General features: G+C 48.2%; 1 protein-coding gene across 1 annotated transcript in view; it reads left to right on the top strand.

Moving 5' to 3' along the window:
• The window catches only part of VAV3 (vav guanine nucleotide exchange factor 3), a 254195-nt gene that overhangs the window by 211454 nt on the left and 23277 nt on the right, over window positions 1-19464 (top strand). The window contains exons 20-22 of the mRNA XM_028502809.2: window positions 503-639; window positions 16179-16244; window positions 18877-18911. Coding sequence (XP_028358610.1) covers window positions 503-639; window positions 16179-16244; window positions 18877-18911 — 238 coding nt within the window. The remainder of the gene's footprint in view (window positions 1-502; window positions 640-16178; window positions 16245-18876; window positions 18912-19464) is intronic.

Below are 19464 nucleotides of genomic sequence, written 5' to 3'. Positions count from 1 at the left end.
TAGTGCCCTGGCACATCCATCACGGTTTTGCTTTTGAATTACAAAGATAACCTTAAGATATGAGCCTTAGACTGGGCAACGCGATACGCACGCAGAAAGGGTGAGCCGCCTCCGAGATGAAATCAGGCAATGCCCACGAGGGAAGTAATAGGCAGGAGGGAGAGAGTTGATGAAAAAATTGATTCTTTTCCATTAAACCGTACGTGATGTGTTTTTTATGAAGCAGGCATCAGCTGAAAGAGAAATATTTTCCCAGCTAAAAATAGATGGATGGCGAGGGAGCGGGATCAGGGCATAAATATATGTCTTACCGCATTAGCATCTCCAATTATGAGAAAGTAGAAACACATTCCATTGTAGTTACTTCAAACGTGTACTTGGACTTGGGGCTGTTAAAGCTTTTTAATGTTAATCATGGTGCTGTTGTTTTTTTTTAAAGCACGTTTGGATTTCACACATCATTATCGTGTCCATGCTAAAAGTCGTTGCTGTGTGTTTTCAGGTCTACCGAAGATGCAGGTCATCCGGAACTATGGCGGGATGCCCCCGCCCCCGCTGCACGAGGGACCCCCGCTGCACATCCAGGCCGGGGACACGGTGGAGCTGCTGCGGGGGGACGCACACAGCCTGTTTTGGCAGGTACGACAGTCTCGTAGACGTGGAGACAAGAGCTTCCTTCCTCAAGTCTACAGGGAACAAAGCTCTTGTCTTCAGAAACCGACTTCATGCTTTCGAGTTCCGAAATTTTACATGACGTGGGAAAGAGGTATTTTTCATTAACCTTCCTTATATTTACCAATGTCAAAGTGGCAAGGAGTGTTAGAACACTAAAGAAAAATAGTGTCAGTATTGTGAGTCATAGTTACCATTTTTAACTAAAAATTCATAGCTTGCAAGAGCACTTTTTCTTCCCAAACCTCGGACCTGTGGGTATGATCTAATTTGCATGGCATTCATGTGTTATGGTTCACTTAAGGGGAACTACCTAATTAGCTTGCCAGTGGCCGTTTGTGGCCATATGTGGTTGTCCCCATCCACAGCATTACCTGAGGTTCTCACGTGCTCCAGACATCATTCATGAAACATATGAAATGTGAAAAGTAGGTGAACACTTGATGTTTGCTGGTGGTGGAAACTCTTTTGTCCAGTAAGCCTATGTTGGGTTCAAGGACTTTCCTAACTCAGCTAAATATGGCATCGTGTTAAGATTTGATAACCCTTGGTGGTAGAACATTGCTACTCAATGAAGTATTCTGCATATTCATGGGTATTGTAGAACTATTTTCCAACACAGTTAAAGAGTTTGTTAGAAATCTGTAGCCCCCAAGTGACATTCGGCTGGGGGGAAAGTGATAGCAGAGGAGGACTGTTGGATGACATCCGTTGTGCGCATGTGCAAGGTTGCCTGAACTTCGGTCGTGTGCCATCTTGTCCCAGAAGAATGTCCTGGATTGAAAGTCTGTCTCTGGTTACATTTCAGTCTCTGTAGCCAGTGACTGCTCCAAAGCTCCACCTATGTATCCTACTCTTCACATACCTCATCCTTCCCCCAAAAAGAAACAGAGAGAATGACAGGCTGAAATTCTACTAGCCTTCCAGTCCACCCTTGCATCTTCCAATGCAACCGCAAAACACGCCTATATTTGTGCCCATGAAATTCCTCCTCTTCAAGACTTACTTTTCTTCTTAGATTTTTCATGCCGTATTCTGTCAGCTGGCTCTTGATCCCTACATTTCAATTCATTCTTGCCCTTGGCTCCTCCTGTCCTAAAACACAGGTGCTTCAACTCTTTGCAGTGTTATTGTCTGTCTTCTGCTCCCACTTCGGAAGCACAGCCTCTTGGGAGTAGCCTCCCCTCATTCTCTGCTTCCTTATGCTCTCATTGCAATGCAGTCTTTTGGAGAGACTATTACAGCTTAGATCACTGTGAGATAACAGCTTTGAGATATATAACTAAACTGTCCGTATTTAAAGTGTGTATTTTGATGTTTTGACAAGTATATGTGAAACCATCACTACAGCCAAGATGACAAAGTCAGCCCTGGCCAGGTGGCTTAGTTGGTTGGAGTGCTATTCTGTTCACCAAAAGGTTGTGGGATCAATCACCGGTCAGGGCGCATGCCTAGGTTGCAGCTTCCATCCCACAAGAGCGTTTTCACCCCCGACCTAGCTCCTGTGGGCATGATCTAATTTGCGTGGCATTCCTGTATTAACAGTTCACTTAAGGGGAACCATCTGCTTAGCTTGCCAGTGGTGTGTGGCAGGCAACTGATCCATGTTTCTCTTTTTCTCTCTCCCTCCTGTCCTCCCTCCCTCCTTCTCTAAAATCAATTAAAAACATATCCTGTGGTGAGGAATCTTTTTTTTTTTAAAGATTTTATTTATTTTTTAGAGAGGGAAGGGAAGGAGAAAGAGGGAGAGAGAGAGAAACATCGATGTGCGGTTGCTGGGGGTCATGGCCTGCAACCCAGGCATGTGCCCTGACTGGGAATCGAACCTGTGACACTTTGGTTTGCAGCCCGAGCTCAATTCACTGAGCTATGCCAGCCAGGGCTCGAGGAATCTTTTTTAAAAAGATGACAAAGTCAGCCCCCAGAGTTTTCATAGGCCCCTTCTGTGCCTCCTGTCCCTGCCAATTGTCCCTCCCCAATCTCATCATCCTGTGACATCCGAGGTCACCTTCTGACTGATCTGACCTTCAGAATCTGTCATCCTTCATGCCACTGCCAAGTTCAGATGCCATTTCCCGATCCCTTGTTCAAGTCTCGTGGTGTCTCCCTTCTGACCAGACAGAAGTCACGTTTCTTAGCCTGAGCAGAGGAGGCTTTGTGGGGCAGGGGGTCGAGTCGCAGCCCCCACCGACGTCTCTGCCTTCACCCCTCACTGCTCTCCCACCCGCGCTGCTCCCTGCTCTCTGCTCTGTACGCCGGACGCCTTGTTTTTGCCCGTCTGTCTCTCCAGCGTTGGGGACCAGGGTTTGTCCTGTGTCCTGTCCTCTTCGGGCACAAGAACAGTTGTTGATTGTTCAGCTTTTTAGTTGTTAGGGCGGAGCGATGATTTCAGCCTCTTACATGCGGGACTAGATGCACAGTTATCTTTTTACAGAATCCTGCTGCCTTCCATTCGGCAGCAAGAAAGACATTATTGTCGGTCTCTTCCTCTCAGCAGACTTGGAAACACGGAGCTGTCCTAGTACGACGGCACAGTAATGGCTCCGGAAGGTCCCGGGAGGCAGGAGAACCAGTCGGTGACAGAGTGCACGTGCGTGCGTGTCTGTTGAGGGGAGGACATGTGAGAGGAACAAGGGAAGCTGATGTCTGGACAGAGCAAAACAATTAGCACATTTATCGCAGATCAGCAGTGTGTATTGAGTGTCAGCCCGTGCTCGCTCCTCAGACACGGCTCGCACTTCAATTTCCGGCCCCGACTGGAGCTCTAACAGCAGGCCTCCTGTCTGTGGAAGAACTACTCGTGCCGGGCGGCAGCTAGCAAAGCGTTTGAATTTTCAGAGATGTGTTAGAAGTTCATCTCGCATTTCCGGCAAAGAGGTAGCGTGAGTCAGAATTGTCTTATGGGCACCTCTGAGCCAGTCAGAGGGATTTTTGCCAACAGAGGTTGGATTGGCCAAAAAGTCCATTATGTTTTTTCTGTACGATGGCTCTCATAGCACTTAGTTGTCTTTAATCTTGTTAGATTGTGTTGTGACAGTTGTCATACAAGTGTGCATTTAAAAACAAACTCAAAATTGGTGAATTTTTGTGCAGCCATTCTAATATCAAAGATGGAAGACAATACACAACATTTCAGTGTCTTATGCTTTAGTATTTCAAGAAAGGTAAAAACACAACTGAAACACAGAAAAAGATGTGTGCCATGTATGAAGAAGGTGCTGTGACTGATCGAACGTGTCCAAAGTGGTTTGCCCCTGTTGACATTTTGGCCAAATAATTCTTTGCTGTCGGGCTGTCTCATGCACTGGAAGGTATTTAGCAGCACCCCTGGCCTCTACCCACTAGAAGCCAATAGTGGAAGACAGCCTGACATTCCCAAAGTATCCAGATCCATAAAGTTACTGGTAAAAATGGAAATGTGTCTTTTATGTTATGGAAAATACCATACGGACTTTCTGGCCCGCCCCACACTGCTTTAGCTCCTTACCGAAGGGAGCCATGGAGAGTGAGAAAACCCTGGGTTCGAGTCTCGCATCTGCAGCCACAGCGCTGTGTGGCCTGGGTCGTCCGGTCACGGCACGGCTGGGTTTCTTCACGTGGCACGTGAGGTGGGCCGGCCCACAGCAGTGCTCCCGACTCCGGCTGCACTTTCTCGGGGGCATTGTAAACATGTCAGCCTGTGACCCTGCTTCCCCAGGTCAGGCTACGGTTCACCTGGGGCGAACCCAGGCGTGAATTCCTGTGAATAGGACCCCAGAGAATTTAGTGGGAGCCACTGACTAGATGGTCCAATCAGTGAGACTCCACGGCAGTTGAGGCGTTATCCCCAGCCCACTGGTCAGTCACTGGATAGATAATAAGCTGACTTACTAAGTATATCTACACAATGTGGTGTTACAACTAGCGCAATTTTTTGGCTCTGGTAATTACCAGTGGAATGACCTAGAATGACAAGCGCTTTCCTTCTTGTGGAAACAGTGCTGCTGGCTTGGTCCTCGGGGCTCACGTGAGTCTGTGGGGATGTTTACAGGGGACCCCGTGCCTCGGTTTGCCAGTTTTCATGCCCACAGAAGACACGCGCTTTATGGCTTACGTCCTGTCGGCCGTGACTCCCGCACTGGCTGTGCTGCAGGTTATTTTTTGTTCAATCTGCTTTCCAGAAGGCGGTTCTGAAGCGCCTCCCTCCGTTCCTCCCCGTTTGGTGTGTTCGCACCTGAGGTTGCACCCAGCCGGCACCAGAGAAGAAAGTGGAGGGGATGCTTCTCCTTGCCCGTGCTAGCGTTTGGGAGGTTGTAGCTCCCGCTGCTCGATGTTAGCTACTGGCTCTGCCATCTGCCAGCAGGGCAACCTTGAGGAGCTCTCGTCCTCTGCGGGCTTCGGCTTTTATCATCTGTAAAATGTAGACAGAAGAAAATAAATAATCTACAATCATTACTGCGCACAGAGAGAAGAAATGCTCTAAAGTACGAAAGAGTTCTATGACAGTGCTCATTAAACAGAAGCTCCTGTTTATTAATCCATCTACCGATCCATCCAAATACTAATAAGTGCACACTGTGGGGTCCAACTCTGTGTTCTGTACTGGGAGGACCACCAGCAAGACAACTGGTGTCTAACCTGGCGGTCCTTAACCATCAGAGCTCAGAGGCGACAGACTGGCTTCCGTTTCCAACTTTTTTTAGTTAAGGGTTTTTGTAAATCACACCGTCACCAATATACCTGGAGCTAAACCCCTGGGGGAAAATCTGCGTTAGTTATTGGGATGGTACAGTGGTTTTGCATTTGAATTTCAAAAATGCCTTTTGTACTCACTAAGTGCTTTGACTTATTTGGAAACGTTCAAAAAAAGATGCTTTCAAAACTCAACCGCTTTCTCCTGTCCCCCCCCCCCCCCGCCCCAGGGAGTCACTTCACGCATTAGTGTAGGAAGTCGAGTTTTGTTATAGACTGTCCTGTTTTCTGCACATTCTGTCCAAAGAATACTAATTATCCTCCGCTCTCCAGCAGGAACTTTCTTTGAATAGCTATTAGTCTAGTCTGTATTATTATTATAACAACAGTAATTTCTAATGCTATTGAAGTGAGCGAGCTATCTGCATTTTTATTATAACTTCTTTTTTTTTCAAACAATGAGTCGCCAATTGAGCTATAAAAATGTCCTCTGTTAAATCTTCGTGTCGAAGAGATTTATTTGGCAGCTTTCTCTTTTCATCTTTGTTCTCTTTTTTCTTTCCCTTTCTCTTTCCTTGAAAGTTCTGAACAATTGTCTTCAAGTGGCGTGAATTCAGAATAGGAAATTGGCCATTCAGGGTAGTGTTCCAGTGCAGGTGTGAGGCGGGGCTGTGACGGAGTGGAACAGCTCACAGAACAATTCTGATCGTGTCCTTGATGGGCGACACACCTGTTGCCTTGGGCTCTTGTTGCTAAGTCGTCCGCGAGGGCTCGGGACTAAGGAGAATGTACTTCATGCTGAAAGAGATCATTTGTATTAGAAACTTTATGAGAGGGGGGTGACGAGAGAAAGAGACAGACAGACAGAGAGAATAAGTCGTCCCATGCTGTCCATGATTTCTATACAGTAGAGTGCTTTTTAGGTGTTTCCTTCTTGGAATTCAGCTTGTGAAACAGTGAGGACTCTGTGTCTTAAATCACGGGCTTTTATTGGCTGCGTTGTCATTTATGAATACCCAGATGTTCCACAGGGAGAGTTTTGTAGGCTAATTGGAACCAAAAAGCAATTATAAGCAGAACTGTAATCAGTGTGCCAAAAATATACGCTTTTATCCACACTGCAAGTTAAATAACCTAGAAAAGGGTTGTGGTAATTCACACCCAGAGATCGGGCATCTACATGATCTTCATCCTAAGAAGGGACAGTGGCGTCACACGCGTTCCGACTCACGCACAGACGTCCTGGTAAAGAGGGTGAAGTCGACGTGTGGCTTTGAAGGGCCAGAGGTGTCATCCGCCTACAGGGTGGTGGCTGGAGACTTCAACTCAGGCTCCCTGGCAGACCCCCGGCCTCCTGCTTTAATCCTGTGCGTCAGACCACGCTGCTTCTGCCTCAGGAGCGTTGTTCAAAACCGCTCGTGTCTCTAAGGAAAGCACGCCTTTCAAACAGTTCAGTTCTGCTTTGGTGGGATGCTCAGGAGACAAAACATTGCTTTGCATAGAAGTTTTTTGCTTTAAACTCTTTTTAAGTCTTTGCCTCAAAGGAAAGAGTGAACAGTCAGGAAATAAGTTGAGCTTCTGGAGATTCTCAGGGAGGAGGAGGTGTCCTGGTCACCCTAAGTCCAGTGGCAAGGAGCCCGACCTTGGCGGTGGGCAGCAAGGCGTTGGGTTGCGCGTTTCCACCGTCTCCGCCCGCAGGACACAGTGTCCCGAGGGCACCGGGTTGACCCTCGTCATAGTTCACCTTGTCAGGAACTGTGCTTCCCACGAGACTGCCATGTTTCGTGTTCGAACAAACAACAGTCCGGGTGATTTTGTTTTCAGACAGGTTTTTCTCACTGTAACCTGGGGAAAAAATGAAGGGTTCAACGGGAGGAATCCTTTTCATAAGAGATGTGTTTTCTCAATCCTGCAGTCACTGACATGTCTTTTACCTTTGGTGTGACATTTCCTTTCCACCCACATTCTCCCAGCTAACTCCCTCTGTACCCAAGGCTCCGCTGTGGGGCCCCTTCTCTGCATCCTGAGGGCTTCGGTCATGACCCTCGTCCCGCTGCATCCCTGCTGGTCTGTCCTCCCTTCTCCCTGCCTGGTTAGAGCACGCCACAGAGGAAAGGCCCGTGACCTCCGTCTCTTTATCTCGGGTGCCTAGGCTAAAACAGGATCCAGTCCACGGGCTGACGATAAACAACTGTTGAGAGCTGCTATTTTCATAGTATGTTATTCGCACGTTTCCAAATCCACTGCTTATTAACTCAGAGTTACTAAGATACTTTATGACGCTATTTGAAAGACCATTGAAATATTCATTCATCCCATCAGACTTAAATTCATTTTTGTGCTCTTGAAACAGTCTTAAAGCTGTTTAACCTTGCGTCCTCAAATTCCTCATCAGTGACGTGGGGAATTTAATGCTTAAATGACTCTGAGGGTGTTGGGAAAAGTCACAGGAAGGAAACTTGGAAGAAAATGGAAGAGGAGAAGGAGTACGTGTCTCTGAGGAGCCGCGGGGACTGGGAAGGAGAACGGGAGGAAGCAGAGACGCGGGGTTTACAGGAAGAGGACCTGGCCTTGGACTTGACTCAACTGGGGGAACTGTTGACGTTTTGTGTGAGAGCCTCGGGCGATCCGTCCCCCCCACCCGGGACCTGGACCAGAAACCCCGGGAGGGCCGGGAAGGCGGGTACACTGGGTGGGGTGAGCAGGTCGTCCCGCCCAGAGCCCTCTCTGCAGCCTTAGGGGGCAACTCTCTTCAAAGGATTCCTTTGTTTTTCCCTCGGTCTACAGGAGCCTTTTCTAGTCCCTTCTGGATCCCACAAGACTATTGGTGGCAATCACGTTTTCTAAAACTATGTGATTTTTTTTTCTCCTGATCTAAAAATCAAGTGTCCGGCTGCACCACCGCCAGAGGCAAACAGGACACTAAAGGACCGCCTTTCCGAAGAATCGGTCTCCTTCGTGAAGGGAACCGATGCCCAGCACCTGCGCACTCCTGGCGCTGGTGTTACCAACCAGAGAGTACACATCTCCGGGAGCGGAGATTTTCCCAACTCACATCCCTTCCCACCCCAGGGCATTTCTTTGTGAAATCCCGGACTTTGTTTGTGCTGGAGCGTAGTTTCAAGGTGTTCCTCAGTTGACCTTGGCTTCGCCTCTGAGCCGCCTCTCCGCACTTGCCCGCCCCTTGCGTAAAATCTGGGGCAGCCAAGGCAGCGTGGCAAGTGCGGGCGTGGGGATCAAAGGCTAGGGGAGCCGAGGGGAGGCTTCTTTGGTGTTCTAGGGGCTGTAATCACGAGCCCCTTATCTCAGCAGGTGTTTACCTGACAGCCCTGAGTGAAGCCAGGGTCCCTAATTACAGGAAAGGAGGAGAAGGCAGAGAGTGCTGTAACAGAGCGAGGGAGGCCTGGGAGAGATGCTTACAGGAGATAATGGAGAGGCCTGGAAGAGACATGGTCTCCCGGTGACTGCCAACTGGCTTTGGTTGAACTGCCCATACACTGGGTTTGCAGGGAAGTTTCCAGGGGACACACTGGATTATGGGACTTGGCAGGGCTCCCGACCCAGTGGGCGGGGTCCTCACCTGTTTACGCTCGAGATGGACGTTTTTGGTTAACTGTTCTTACGGGTACTTTTCCTGTGTTTGGTACAGGGCACAATGTAGATTGCAGTGTGCCTCAATGAGGACACTGTCATCCAAGTCCAAGTTCAGGCAGTGAAGTACTACCTCTTCTTTTCCCAACAGGGAGTAGCATTATTGAGGGGAAAGCCCTGAGGAATTCCACGGTGGGCCCTTTCCTTTCGTTATTCTGTCGCTGTGTAAGCCAGGGTCAGCCCTCATTGTTAAAGGGTTGTGTGGGTCACAGAATTCCTTCAGTGGGCCATCAGCCTGCATTTGCACCTGACCTGGCTATGGATTTGCTATCAAAGTGTTTCAGTAGTGCGTGTACAGTGCCCTTAAGGCTTTGGGCAAAATGATTGATCAAATTGTAACGTATATTGAATTTTAATGATTCATAGTAATTTGAATCCCTGAAGAATGAATGAATGAGTGAATGTAATTCCTAACAGGTCAAATCCTGCGCATTCTGCAAAATAGAGGATTTCACAGTGAGTTAAAATGATTGTCACTAAGGCCTTGAAACGTCCTTATCGTCTATAAATAAGTGCAACCAGATTACATTACTGACACATAATACCCTTCGTTAAGAACCTGTGTATCAAATACTTCTCGGTAACAGTAAGTGGGCTGGAAAACTGCGGGGACTTGGGGAAAGCGCTCATATAAGCAAAGAACTTTGGTGGCGAGACCTCAGAAATCTTTGGGCCAAACCTCGTCATTTCACGGAGGAGACTGTTGAAGCCGAGAAAGGTGAAAGGACTTAAGATGAGAAGGCCAGGCGCAGAACCCAGGCCCCTCCTCCCTACCTGTATCTAATGATACCCTCCTCGGGTTTCTGTTCTGACCCAGACGCCTGTAAAAATCTGTGGAAACAACCAAAGCAACAGCCAGTCAAGGGAATGAGATGATCTGAATGAGATCCTTGAAGACAGTAGGATGTTTATTCATTCCCAACCCCCTGGTCCCTAGCACAGCGCCTCTTCCATACTCGGAAGCCCAGGGCACCCGCCGCTGGCGCGTCCATTCTGTCTTGGTGGACAGGTACATTCTCTAACGACATCTAATTCTGCATGCGCACGGTGTGCATGGTGCTCTTCCCCTGAGCATTTCGTCACAGATTAGAAAAACCTTCCTGGGTTGTTTGCCAGGGTTAGAAAAACAAATTTCTATATTTTGGATTTTTGTTAAGCCCAGCTTATTTGGGGGGGGGGGGTTCCGTGGCCTCTGCCCAGGCAGGATTTCTGCCACGATGTTGTGGAACTTGTCTTTCTTCCAAAACTTTGTGTTGAATAACCCACCTGAGGTTTGGCTTAGCTACGTGCCGATCGGCTTTTGCTGGCTGAGTCCTTTTTCTTTTTTCTCTTATCAAAGGTATCCTCTTGTTTACTTCGCTGGAAAAACAGCGGTAAGCTTGTGGTTTAGGATTGCATCATGTGCAGTATCTAACCCAGTGAGAATCTGGGAGAAAAGCCCCAAGACACGCCTGACTAGGGGGCCCCCTTCCCCGCTGGGGAAATCCGGGGACCTCCCAGAAGACATTTTTGGGTGCTAAGAAGCATGTTTTATGAAGTTGCATTCTGCTGTTATATTCATCTCAGAGCTAGTAAGTGTAGAAATACAACTTATGGCTTTTTGGTAGGTTTTTTCTTAGTGTGTGCTTCACAACTTCTGATTTTTTTAGAGTTTTTCACGCTTGCGTCTGCCAAAACTTCAGAGATGTAGTCAACACAAACAATTTCGTGTTCGTGGGAAAAACCTTCCAATGTCATTGAGGGATTTGTTCTGTATTTTCCTGACTTGATACAATTTACAAATCCTTACACGCTGATGATAAATTTCTTTCCAAGGATCCTAGACTGAGGTGCAGGTGGGTGTTTTTGTTGTTGTTGTTGTTTTCTGTTTGTTTGGCTTTCTCCAGTTACCCAGAATTCTGAGTCCATGACCGCCCCTTACCTGCAAATGAGCCGTACCAGGCCTGGGAACGCCGTGCAGGGGTTTGACACACCTCGCAAGCACTGATTGTCTTAGGCCCTGGGTGAAAGTGAAAGACCCTACTCCCTTCTGACTCAGAAATGATCAAGGCTCGGGGCTTAGGGTTCCGTCCTTCTGTGTGGGCGCTTGGGTGTTGAGGAGCTCGGTGTGAACGCCGTTCAGTGTAACCGTGCGCAGTTGAGCTCGGCGAGTGTTCCGGGGGCCGCGGGTGGAGCAAGGCAGGACCCACGCGCCCCAGAAGGAGCGGCTGTGCCGGACGGACGAGCCTCCTTGCGGGAGGGCACGTGGGCGCTTGAGGTCCAGAAGCGGACTGCCTGTCTGGGACGCAGCGTTTCCCGTTCAGGCGCAGGTTCTGGGAGAGCGGCTGTCACTTGCGGCTCAGCAGTCTCGCCTGAGTGCAAGGACCGCGGTGGGATGCTGCATCGGATAGGGAATTTCTGTTTTAATAAACACGGTCATAGGCCTGCTAAAAATGAGAGTTCAGAGGTGAGAAAAGACCAATGGAGAATAATTAAGAAGTGATGTTGCGGGAAGATGGCAAAGAGGTGGTTTTGGTGTTCACCCAGTGTCTCCACGCGTGTTAACTCTTGGGTCCTGGTGGCCCTGGGGAGACACGTGTGGCAGATCTCGTCGTTCTTGTTTGCTGTCGAGACCTGTCTGAGGCTGCACCGTTTTTCACAGCAGAGCTGGGGACAGAATGAGCCACGCCGATGCCACCCCCCCCCCCCCCGGCCCCGGGACACTGCCGTTCCGTGCCTCCCAAGAGCTAGTCCTGGCACGTCCGACTGATGGCGGTGGGTGGGTGCGGTACGGCTGCCGCTACGGCCACGGGTCGCTCTTTGCCAAAGGCCAAGAGCAAACAGGGTCTTTGTCCTGGTCTCCTGCCCTTCCCCAGCCCTGTGGTTCTCTTGCATGTCCTCACAAAGCCTGTCAGGGCCATTTCAAAGATAGTGCTTGCTACGTGCTGTCTGCTTATCCATCCATGCACCCACCCATCCATCCATCCATCCATCCAGTCCGTAAACTGATTTGCATATTTGCCTGTATCCCCAGGGTTCACACTGCCCCGCGTGTCTCGTTCCCCGTCCGCTCAGACTGCGTTTCTGACGGTGCGAGGTGACGGGGCAGGGCGACAGCTGCTCTGGCCACGGCCCACGCATGATACATTGCTCAGTAATCCCCACGGCACCAGCGTGCACACGCTGCAAGTGTTCAGGGCGTTGTAACGTGGGAGCATTTCCAGTCTTTCCCAGGTAGCCGTTCGTCTGCCCCTGTGCACACTCAGCTTCCTGTGTCTTTTCCGAGCCGCTCCGTGCCGCCCCGGGGCCCACCGAAGCTCTGCTATAGGGGCGGGAGGGCCTCCCTGAGCCACGGGGGAGGGACAATGTGTGTTTCTCGCACCAGGTCTGTCTCCCTTTTTACAGGGTCGGGAGCCAAACAATTCGTGCTTAAGATTTTTGTAGGATATTGTCTGTCCTTTTAAGCCATCCTTGTCTATGGGTTTTAAAAACGTGCAGGTTTTGCTCTGCCATCCTAGCCCACATTAATATTTTCTCCTGTACAGGTAGACTATACATATCATTTCTCCCAGCATACTCAAAGTAGTTTTAATTCGTTATGATTCACTGTGGATTCTTATGGAAGAAGAATGAAAAATAGTTATAACCTAAGGTCAGTTAGAAATAATTAAGTATCTGAGTATGCATTTATATTGATGATGTTGAGGAATTTCAGGGAAAGTTGTCAATAATTATCATTTGATACATTTCTCTACAGGAATCAATTTTCTTTCTAAAAAAATGACACCATCGTTTTATGAATTAAAATTTAATATTACTTCGCTTCATGTGTGTTCCAGTGTCCTTAATGGAAATTATAAAAGTGAATATTTTCCTACCGTAGACAGCCCACAACCCATTTTCTCAGGTTCTTTCCAAAGAAACTAATCCCACAGGAATGACCCAACCTGTTCTGTTAGATTTGACAAACTCCCATCACGCCCTATAGAGGATGTCCTGCAGGATACATGCATAGAAAGATAGCACCACAGGGTACATCATATGACATGCCACCATGGGAGAGAAATGTCTCCGAGTTGACCTCGGCGTGGCTGAGGGACCCCTAAGAACACACACCAGCCAGGAGGAGAGCTGAAAGCGGGCCCCCGACCCCTGGCACCGGGAACAGGCATAAAGGAATGACTGGTTGATTGTCTGACCCGGAATGACATGGCCATGCAGGCATGCAAAGGAGAAGGAAATTCAGCTGCGTGTCTCTCTCCCACCAAGGTTAGCGAAAACTTCACAGAGAGATCAAAACATAAAGTACACAGAATCATTGGCTTTGAAATGGTGTATTTGCAGCTGGAGTCTGCCGTGCTGGCTGGGTGGAGGGGGCTGACAGCTACTCCCCCCACTGTATGAATGAATTATCAGTGTGCATCACACACACACACACACACACACACACACACCTCACTGCTTCCCAGCACCAGGGGATGGCTCGTCCCCGAGCAAGGAGAAAACCACTGCATGCAGCACAGCATCTCTCAGAGCCACAACCGACACCTCACAGGGGTTCGGGAGGAAATGTAACTTCATTCATCTGGTAGGCTATGTTCAATGATCTCTCACCTCCTGGTCTTCTAAAGGGATGTCCACAACCATGAAGGAGATGTAACCTGCACTGCCAGGGTGTTTCATGAAGGAAGAAACAGTCTGACCTTGGGAGTTGGCCGGCTTAGTGAAAGCTTCCCCCTCCCGAGAGCCCCCCGATAGTGTTCTTGAAATGCAGTGATAAGGCCCAAGAGGGTGTTTTGTACAGTCGCTGGGTGTCCTGGTTACTCCTGAGAGACCCATTTACCCTTGCGTCCCGCATAGTTATTAATCGCTGCCTGCTTGCTCTCAAAAGCTCTGGCTTGGAGAGGAAATTATATGGTCCCCCCGGTTTTAGGACATTTATTATACAGCCACGGTGACCTCTTCCTGTATTGTCCAGGGCAGTTTCCGTTCCCACTCATGCCTTTCCGGTGGGAGCCTTGGTTCTACAAAGGAAGAAAGACAAAAAAGATCGCCAGGCCCATGCACCTTCAGAAATTAAAAAATTCATTAACGGCCTGGCTGGTGTGGCTCAGTTGGTTGGAGCATCGTCCTGTAAGCCAAAAGGTCACGGGTTTGATTCCCAGTCAGGGCACATGCCTGGGTCGTGGGTTCAGCCCCTGGTTGGGGTGTGGATGAGAGGCAACCAGTCGATGTCTCTCTCTCACATTGATCTCTCTCTTCAGTCTGGCTCTCTAATTCACACGCCTCTCCGCCCTGCTCAAACAGTCGCTAGCTTGCATTTCTACCTCGTGTGATAATTATGTGTGTGTGTATCCTTGTTCTGGAAATATAGGGGGAAACAGGAACTGTTTGGGTGAATATGTGTTTTTTCCTTAGATTTCTAATCAGAGTAATATTAGATACTGTGTTTGTTGAGTGAATGAATGATTACTCCCCTTGCTTACTCACCTTTGTCCTGATACTCAGGACAGACCTTGCCACAATTAATACCATCTCTTTGTGTAGTCATTTCCTCGATCCCCTCTCTGCCCCTCCCCCTCCCCCACCGTTCCCCTCCCACTGCCTCCTCCCCGCCACTGACCCTTCCCACTCGCTTGCTGCTCTCTTCTTCTCTCTCCTTTCCACTCCTCGCCCCCTTTCTTCTCATCTTTCTCCTCGGCCTTTTCTTTAATTCTGGATTTCTACTTTTTACATTTCCTCTACACACTCATGGCTGAGCTCCATGGGCACAGAGGGACACTGCTTCTAAGAGGAGACGTTTTCTGGTCACTTGTCTCACTTTGTCAAACCGACAGGGCACGCGGCATCCAGTCGTAGTGCCGCGGCTCATCCCGGGCTCTGGGAAACATGCCGTTGTTCAGTGGCAGATAAAAATAAGCCCATCTCAGCCCTGGCTGGTGTAGCTCAGTGGACTGAGTGTGGGCTGCGAACCAAAGTGTCGCAGGTTCGATTCCCAGTCAGGGTACATGCCTGGGTTGCAGGCCATAACCCCTAGCAACTGCACATTGATGTTTCTCTCTCTCTCTCTCTATCTCCCCCCTTCCCTCTCTAAAAATAAATAAGTGAAATCCTTAAAAAAAATAAGCCTGTCTCTTGTGAGAGGTAATGTCACAAGAACTTTTTGATTACGTGTCTGGATGATTGTGGTGTATTTTGAGGATGGTTTGTCTTTCTGAGAAAGGGGAACGGTTTTAGGGTTAGTGTCATGAGCTTTTTGAAACAGGAATTTGACTAAGGGTCTCCAAGAATAAATTCTTAAATAATTTTTGGTCTACCTTATGCTTGCATTATCTTTATTCTGCTAATTCCTTCCCACCCTCCTTCCCCCGCTTTTTTCTTATTTGCATTGCAATTTTGACTTATGGTCATTTCCTCCAAAATCTTACCTGTTCTCTTCCCTTAATCCAGGGGCGTCAAACTCATTGTCATTGGGGACCACATCAGCCTCGTGGTTGCCTTCAAAGGGCCGAATGTCATGTTAGGACTGTATACATGTAACTACTCCATAACCAGGGGCCAGGAGCTCGGTGCTCCACTGGGTGCAAACAAGGTGCCGGGCCGATAAAACAAGGTGGAGGGCCGGATTTGGCCCATGGGCCTTGTGTTTGCCACCTGTGCCTTAATCAGTATTCTGTTCCTTTTTTCTAAATCTGAAAATCATCAAAAACATCACATTGTGCTATGGTTGCCATTTCTACACATCTTGAAATGCTCCTTGGAGGAGTGTTCTCGTGAGTTCCTTTAGCAACACCAATAGGAATCATGTAAATCGAATTAATCCTAATTAATTATGAAGCCTGCACAAAACCAATATGACCTACTTGTATTAATGAATGTAAAATTGAAAAATAGAGTATTGCTTATTGCCTCTGTGCGGGACAGAGGGACGCAAAGTTAACAAAATGGAACGGTAGGTGGGACAGTCGAACTTGAACTCTTACTTTATAACCTGAATCCCATTGTGACTGCAAACCACGCGGTGAGTTTAACAACTTCGAGACCTCTCTGCCCATGCTCCCCCCGACCCAGGCCCCCTCGGGTCAGCCGGCTGGACCGGGGCAGGCATTCCGAGGGCCCCGAGTGCCAACGCTGTGTACGTAGTATCGTGGGACCGTCACTTCTGGTGCATTTGTTCTCACACTGGCATTTCTTTTCTAACCCAGGGTAGAAACTTAGCATCTGGAGAGGTTGGGTTCTTCCCAAGTGACGCGGTCAAGCCCTGCCCGTGCGTAAGTATGAGCATTTCATTTCTTACCTTTTGTCTTGGAGGCTGTAATGAATTGTGCGAGAATGCACAATGGGTGCAGATCTGGTTGATTGTTAGTTTTGTTAATGTTTTCTGGAGTGATCACATTATTTCGTGTTTAACTAGTATGGCCAATGTTATTAAAATTCCAAAATCATTGTGATTTCATTGTCAGAAAATATTTTTAAAAGTTAGGGGAATATAGGCAACAGGGAAAATTAACCTAGTGGAATTTACAAAATTAAATTGTCTACAAGGTTTTCGAAAGAATACCCAAAGGTACAGGTTAGATACACAGTCCAAATTTCTCTTTTCCCACTGAGGTGAGACAGTAGGGTCTGGTCTGTTCCTGGGCACGCCAGCTTACGGAGAGAGACTGCACTTGAACTACCGTGTCTGAAAGCGTGCCGGGAAGAGTGGAAGTTGCAATGTGTTCAACCAGATCTCTGAAACCATCTTATTGTGTTTTAGTTTTGTCATTACTGTTTATTTAGTGTTATTTTCTGAAAATATCAAACATATTAGGTAGATACAAGGAGAATGAGTGAGTATTTACTCAAATATTATGGATGAAAGTAACAACACGTAATGTCTAGCAGTTTATGAGATTTATAAATTTCTGTTTGGGGGTGACATCGTACCCCCCAATACCTTGGTGTTCAGGGTGGATTTTCCTACACAACTGTTAATGTTTTTGACTCTCTATAAATAAAATGCAGTATTTTTGTGCCACACCCATCTCCCCCAAAGCGTGGAGATAGGAACCTGGGACCGAGGAGGAACGTGAATAGGGCCGCGTCACTCTGGCAATCTGGTGACTGGAGACAGAGCCCCCAGCCACTGCCCGGGGCTGCCGTGGCTGCACCTGTGCCCGCCGGGGCCCCTCGGGGAGGGGGTGAGCAGGAAGGACACCGTCCTGCACAAGACGAGCCTGTCCCCCTCTTGCGTCTGGTTGGGAAGGAAAACCAGCACACTTCCCTGTAAGAATTTTTAGTCTCGGATCCACAGTGAACCCAGGTGTGAGCTGGGGTTCACACAAGCTCTGAGACCCACGTAATTCGAAGCGAAGGATAGAAAGTGCATGTCCAGCCGTCCCATCTAACTTTCGTGCGAGGTGCTGCAGGAAGAGGCACACATCTTACATCGTGTATATGCCGTAACCCCATGACGTATGCTGCGAAACTGTTTGTCCACAGCGGAAGTTTCGCCACCACCTATGAGAAAGGCAGAAGAAGGCACTAGGGAAAAAGGGTTAAAAGTGAGAAGATGTTCCGAGATGGGAGAGGATCCAGAAGGAAGTGATCTGTGGTCTTATGTAAGAAACGTCCGTCCAGACGGGACCCAGACCCCTGTGAAGGGAGTGGGGAGAGATGGACTCAGGAGTCAGCACACGTTTAAAGACCGTGGAGAGGGTGAGGGAGGGCAGAAATCGTTTTCCCGTCAGATTTCTGAGGCGTGTGTACCTCATTATCAGAGCGGACACTGTTGCAGGTTGATTTCTGTTTGTGAAGACCAAGTGGCCTGAGAAAATGTTTGCAGGATTTACAAGGGGTGTAACTTCTAATATTATTTGTGATGCATCAGGATTTTACAGGTGGTGAAGTTAGAAATGTAGCTCATTGGCTCAAAATATGGAAATGTTGATAATTCTAGAGCTGTTCTGGGCAGAAAGCTGATTTTTGGATATAGAACTCTTAATGGGGAAGGACAGAAGTGTGACAGCCCGTTATGAAAACAAACATATTCCCCTTGGCTGGGCCGCTGAAAACATGATCATTACTATTGTTAGAAAACAATATTTTTAATCACTGGATGTAAACCAGGCCCAGGGGTCCCCATGGCGTGCAGATGCCAAAGACGCACATGGTTCATGACAGATTCCTGCGCCCGAGACAACCTGCCTGGACTCCGGTCTTTTCTCAGCCGTCCGTCAGCGTCGTCCATCTCTGCGTCCTGTGCACTTTATTTGCTGCTTTACAACCATTAGTGTCCCTGCATGGGCTTTGTTCATTTCCTGATTTCCATAGTCAACCAGAAGTTTCTTCTCTCTATTAGCACAGAAAATGTAATATTGCTCTCTATAGCTTTTTGCAAAGCTCTACAGGAGAAAAGGGAGAAGGGAATATTGTCCATGACACTTTCATGAATGAGAGGTTTTCCAGGGGGCAGCCTTGGAAAGCCAGAGTTCAGAATCTGTGTTCCAAAGTGAGAGCTGTGTACAGTGCGCATCGTCTGTGGTGCCTGCTCTCCCGGAGTCTCGGGACGGCAGGGTGCTCTCTGGTTTTGCTAACATTTTCCTTTTAATTTTCCAAGATAGGATTAAAGTGCCTTGATAACAAATACCAAAAGTTTCCAATTCATATTTCTCCGGTTATCACTCCCCCTGGAGGTGCAGTGGCAGTAAAATTAATGAAAGAATGAATTAAGGCGGGATGAATTATTCCCTCCTTATCTGACTTGTACTGTGATTCACCCCGTATGAAATCACCCGTGGATAGTTCCCGGGCTGTGCTACTTGGGGCTTTAGCGCTGAGTCAGCCAAACCGAATTAGTGATTGATTTCTAGAAGCTTCCCTTAAGTAAACTTAATCTATTTCTGCCTTTTTATATCCTAGGTGCCCAAACCAGTAGATTATTCTTGCCAACCGTGGTAAGTATTAAAAATGTTTATGCAGCTCAGTGGAAATGCCATACCCTCAGCTCGGGGACACTTTAATGTGTGGGGGCTAATCCACATTCTGTTTCCATCTGCTGGGTAGAGGTGTTTTCCGGTGCCACAGAATGCTGTAATGGATTTGTAGATTGCTGACCTTCCCGTGTGTTTATCAGAGCGGCGTGCACACACATGTGCGCTGGACTGTGGGTTTCAAGTCCGGGGTGGCCACACACGGGAATGGGGCCTAAGCCAGTATGCATCTTGCATTGTCGAAAAGGAGATGTCGTGAAGCAGAGACGACATTAAGGACGATTTCATGGTCTGTAACGAAAAGTTAGCCCAGGAAGAATAGTAGAGAATAGATAAAAAAGAGTAGTAGATAGTGGGGAAAAAAAACAATTTATAACATGGCGCAGGGGAGGAGCAGGATGTATCCACACCCGAAGTTTGGGGTCTGCGTGGCGCTCACTCACTGCTTGGGGGCTGGAGTTGCCGTTGCTCGAAACGAGGGGGCCACGTGGACGGCGGTCAGTACAGTTCAGATGGG

Source organism: Phyllostomus discolor, chromosome 14 (genome assembly GCF_004126475.2).
Source record: "Phyllostomus discolor isolate MPI-MPIP mPhyDis1 chromosome 14, mPhyDis1.pri.v3, whole genome shotgun sequence".
NCBI classification, from domain to species: Eukaryota; Metazoa; Chordata; class Mammalia; order Chiroptera; family Phyllostomidae; genus Phyllostomus; species Phyllostomus discolor.
This window is presented reverse-complemented; position numbering and strand designations above follow the sequence as displayed.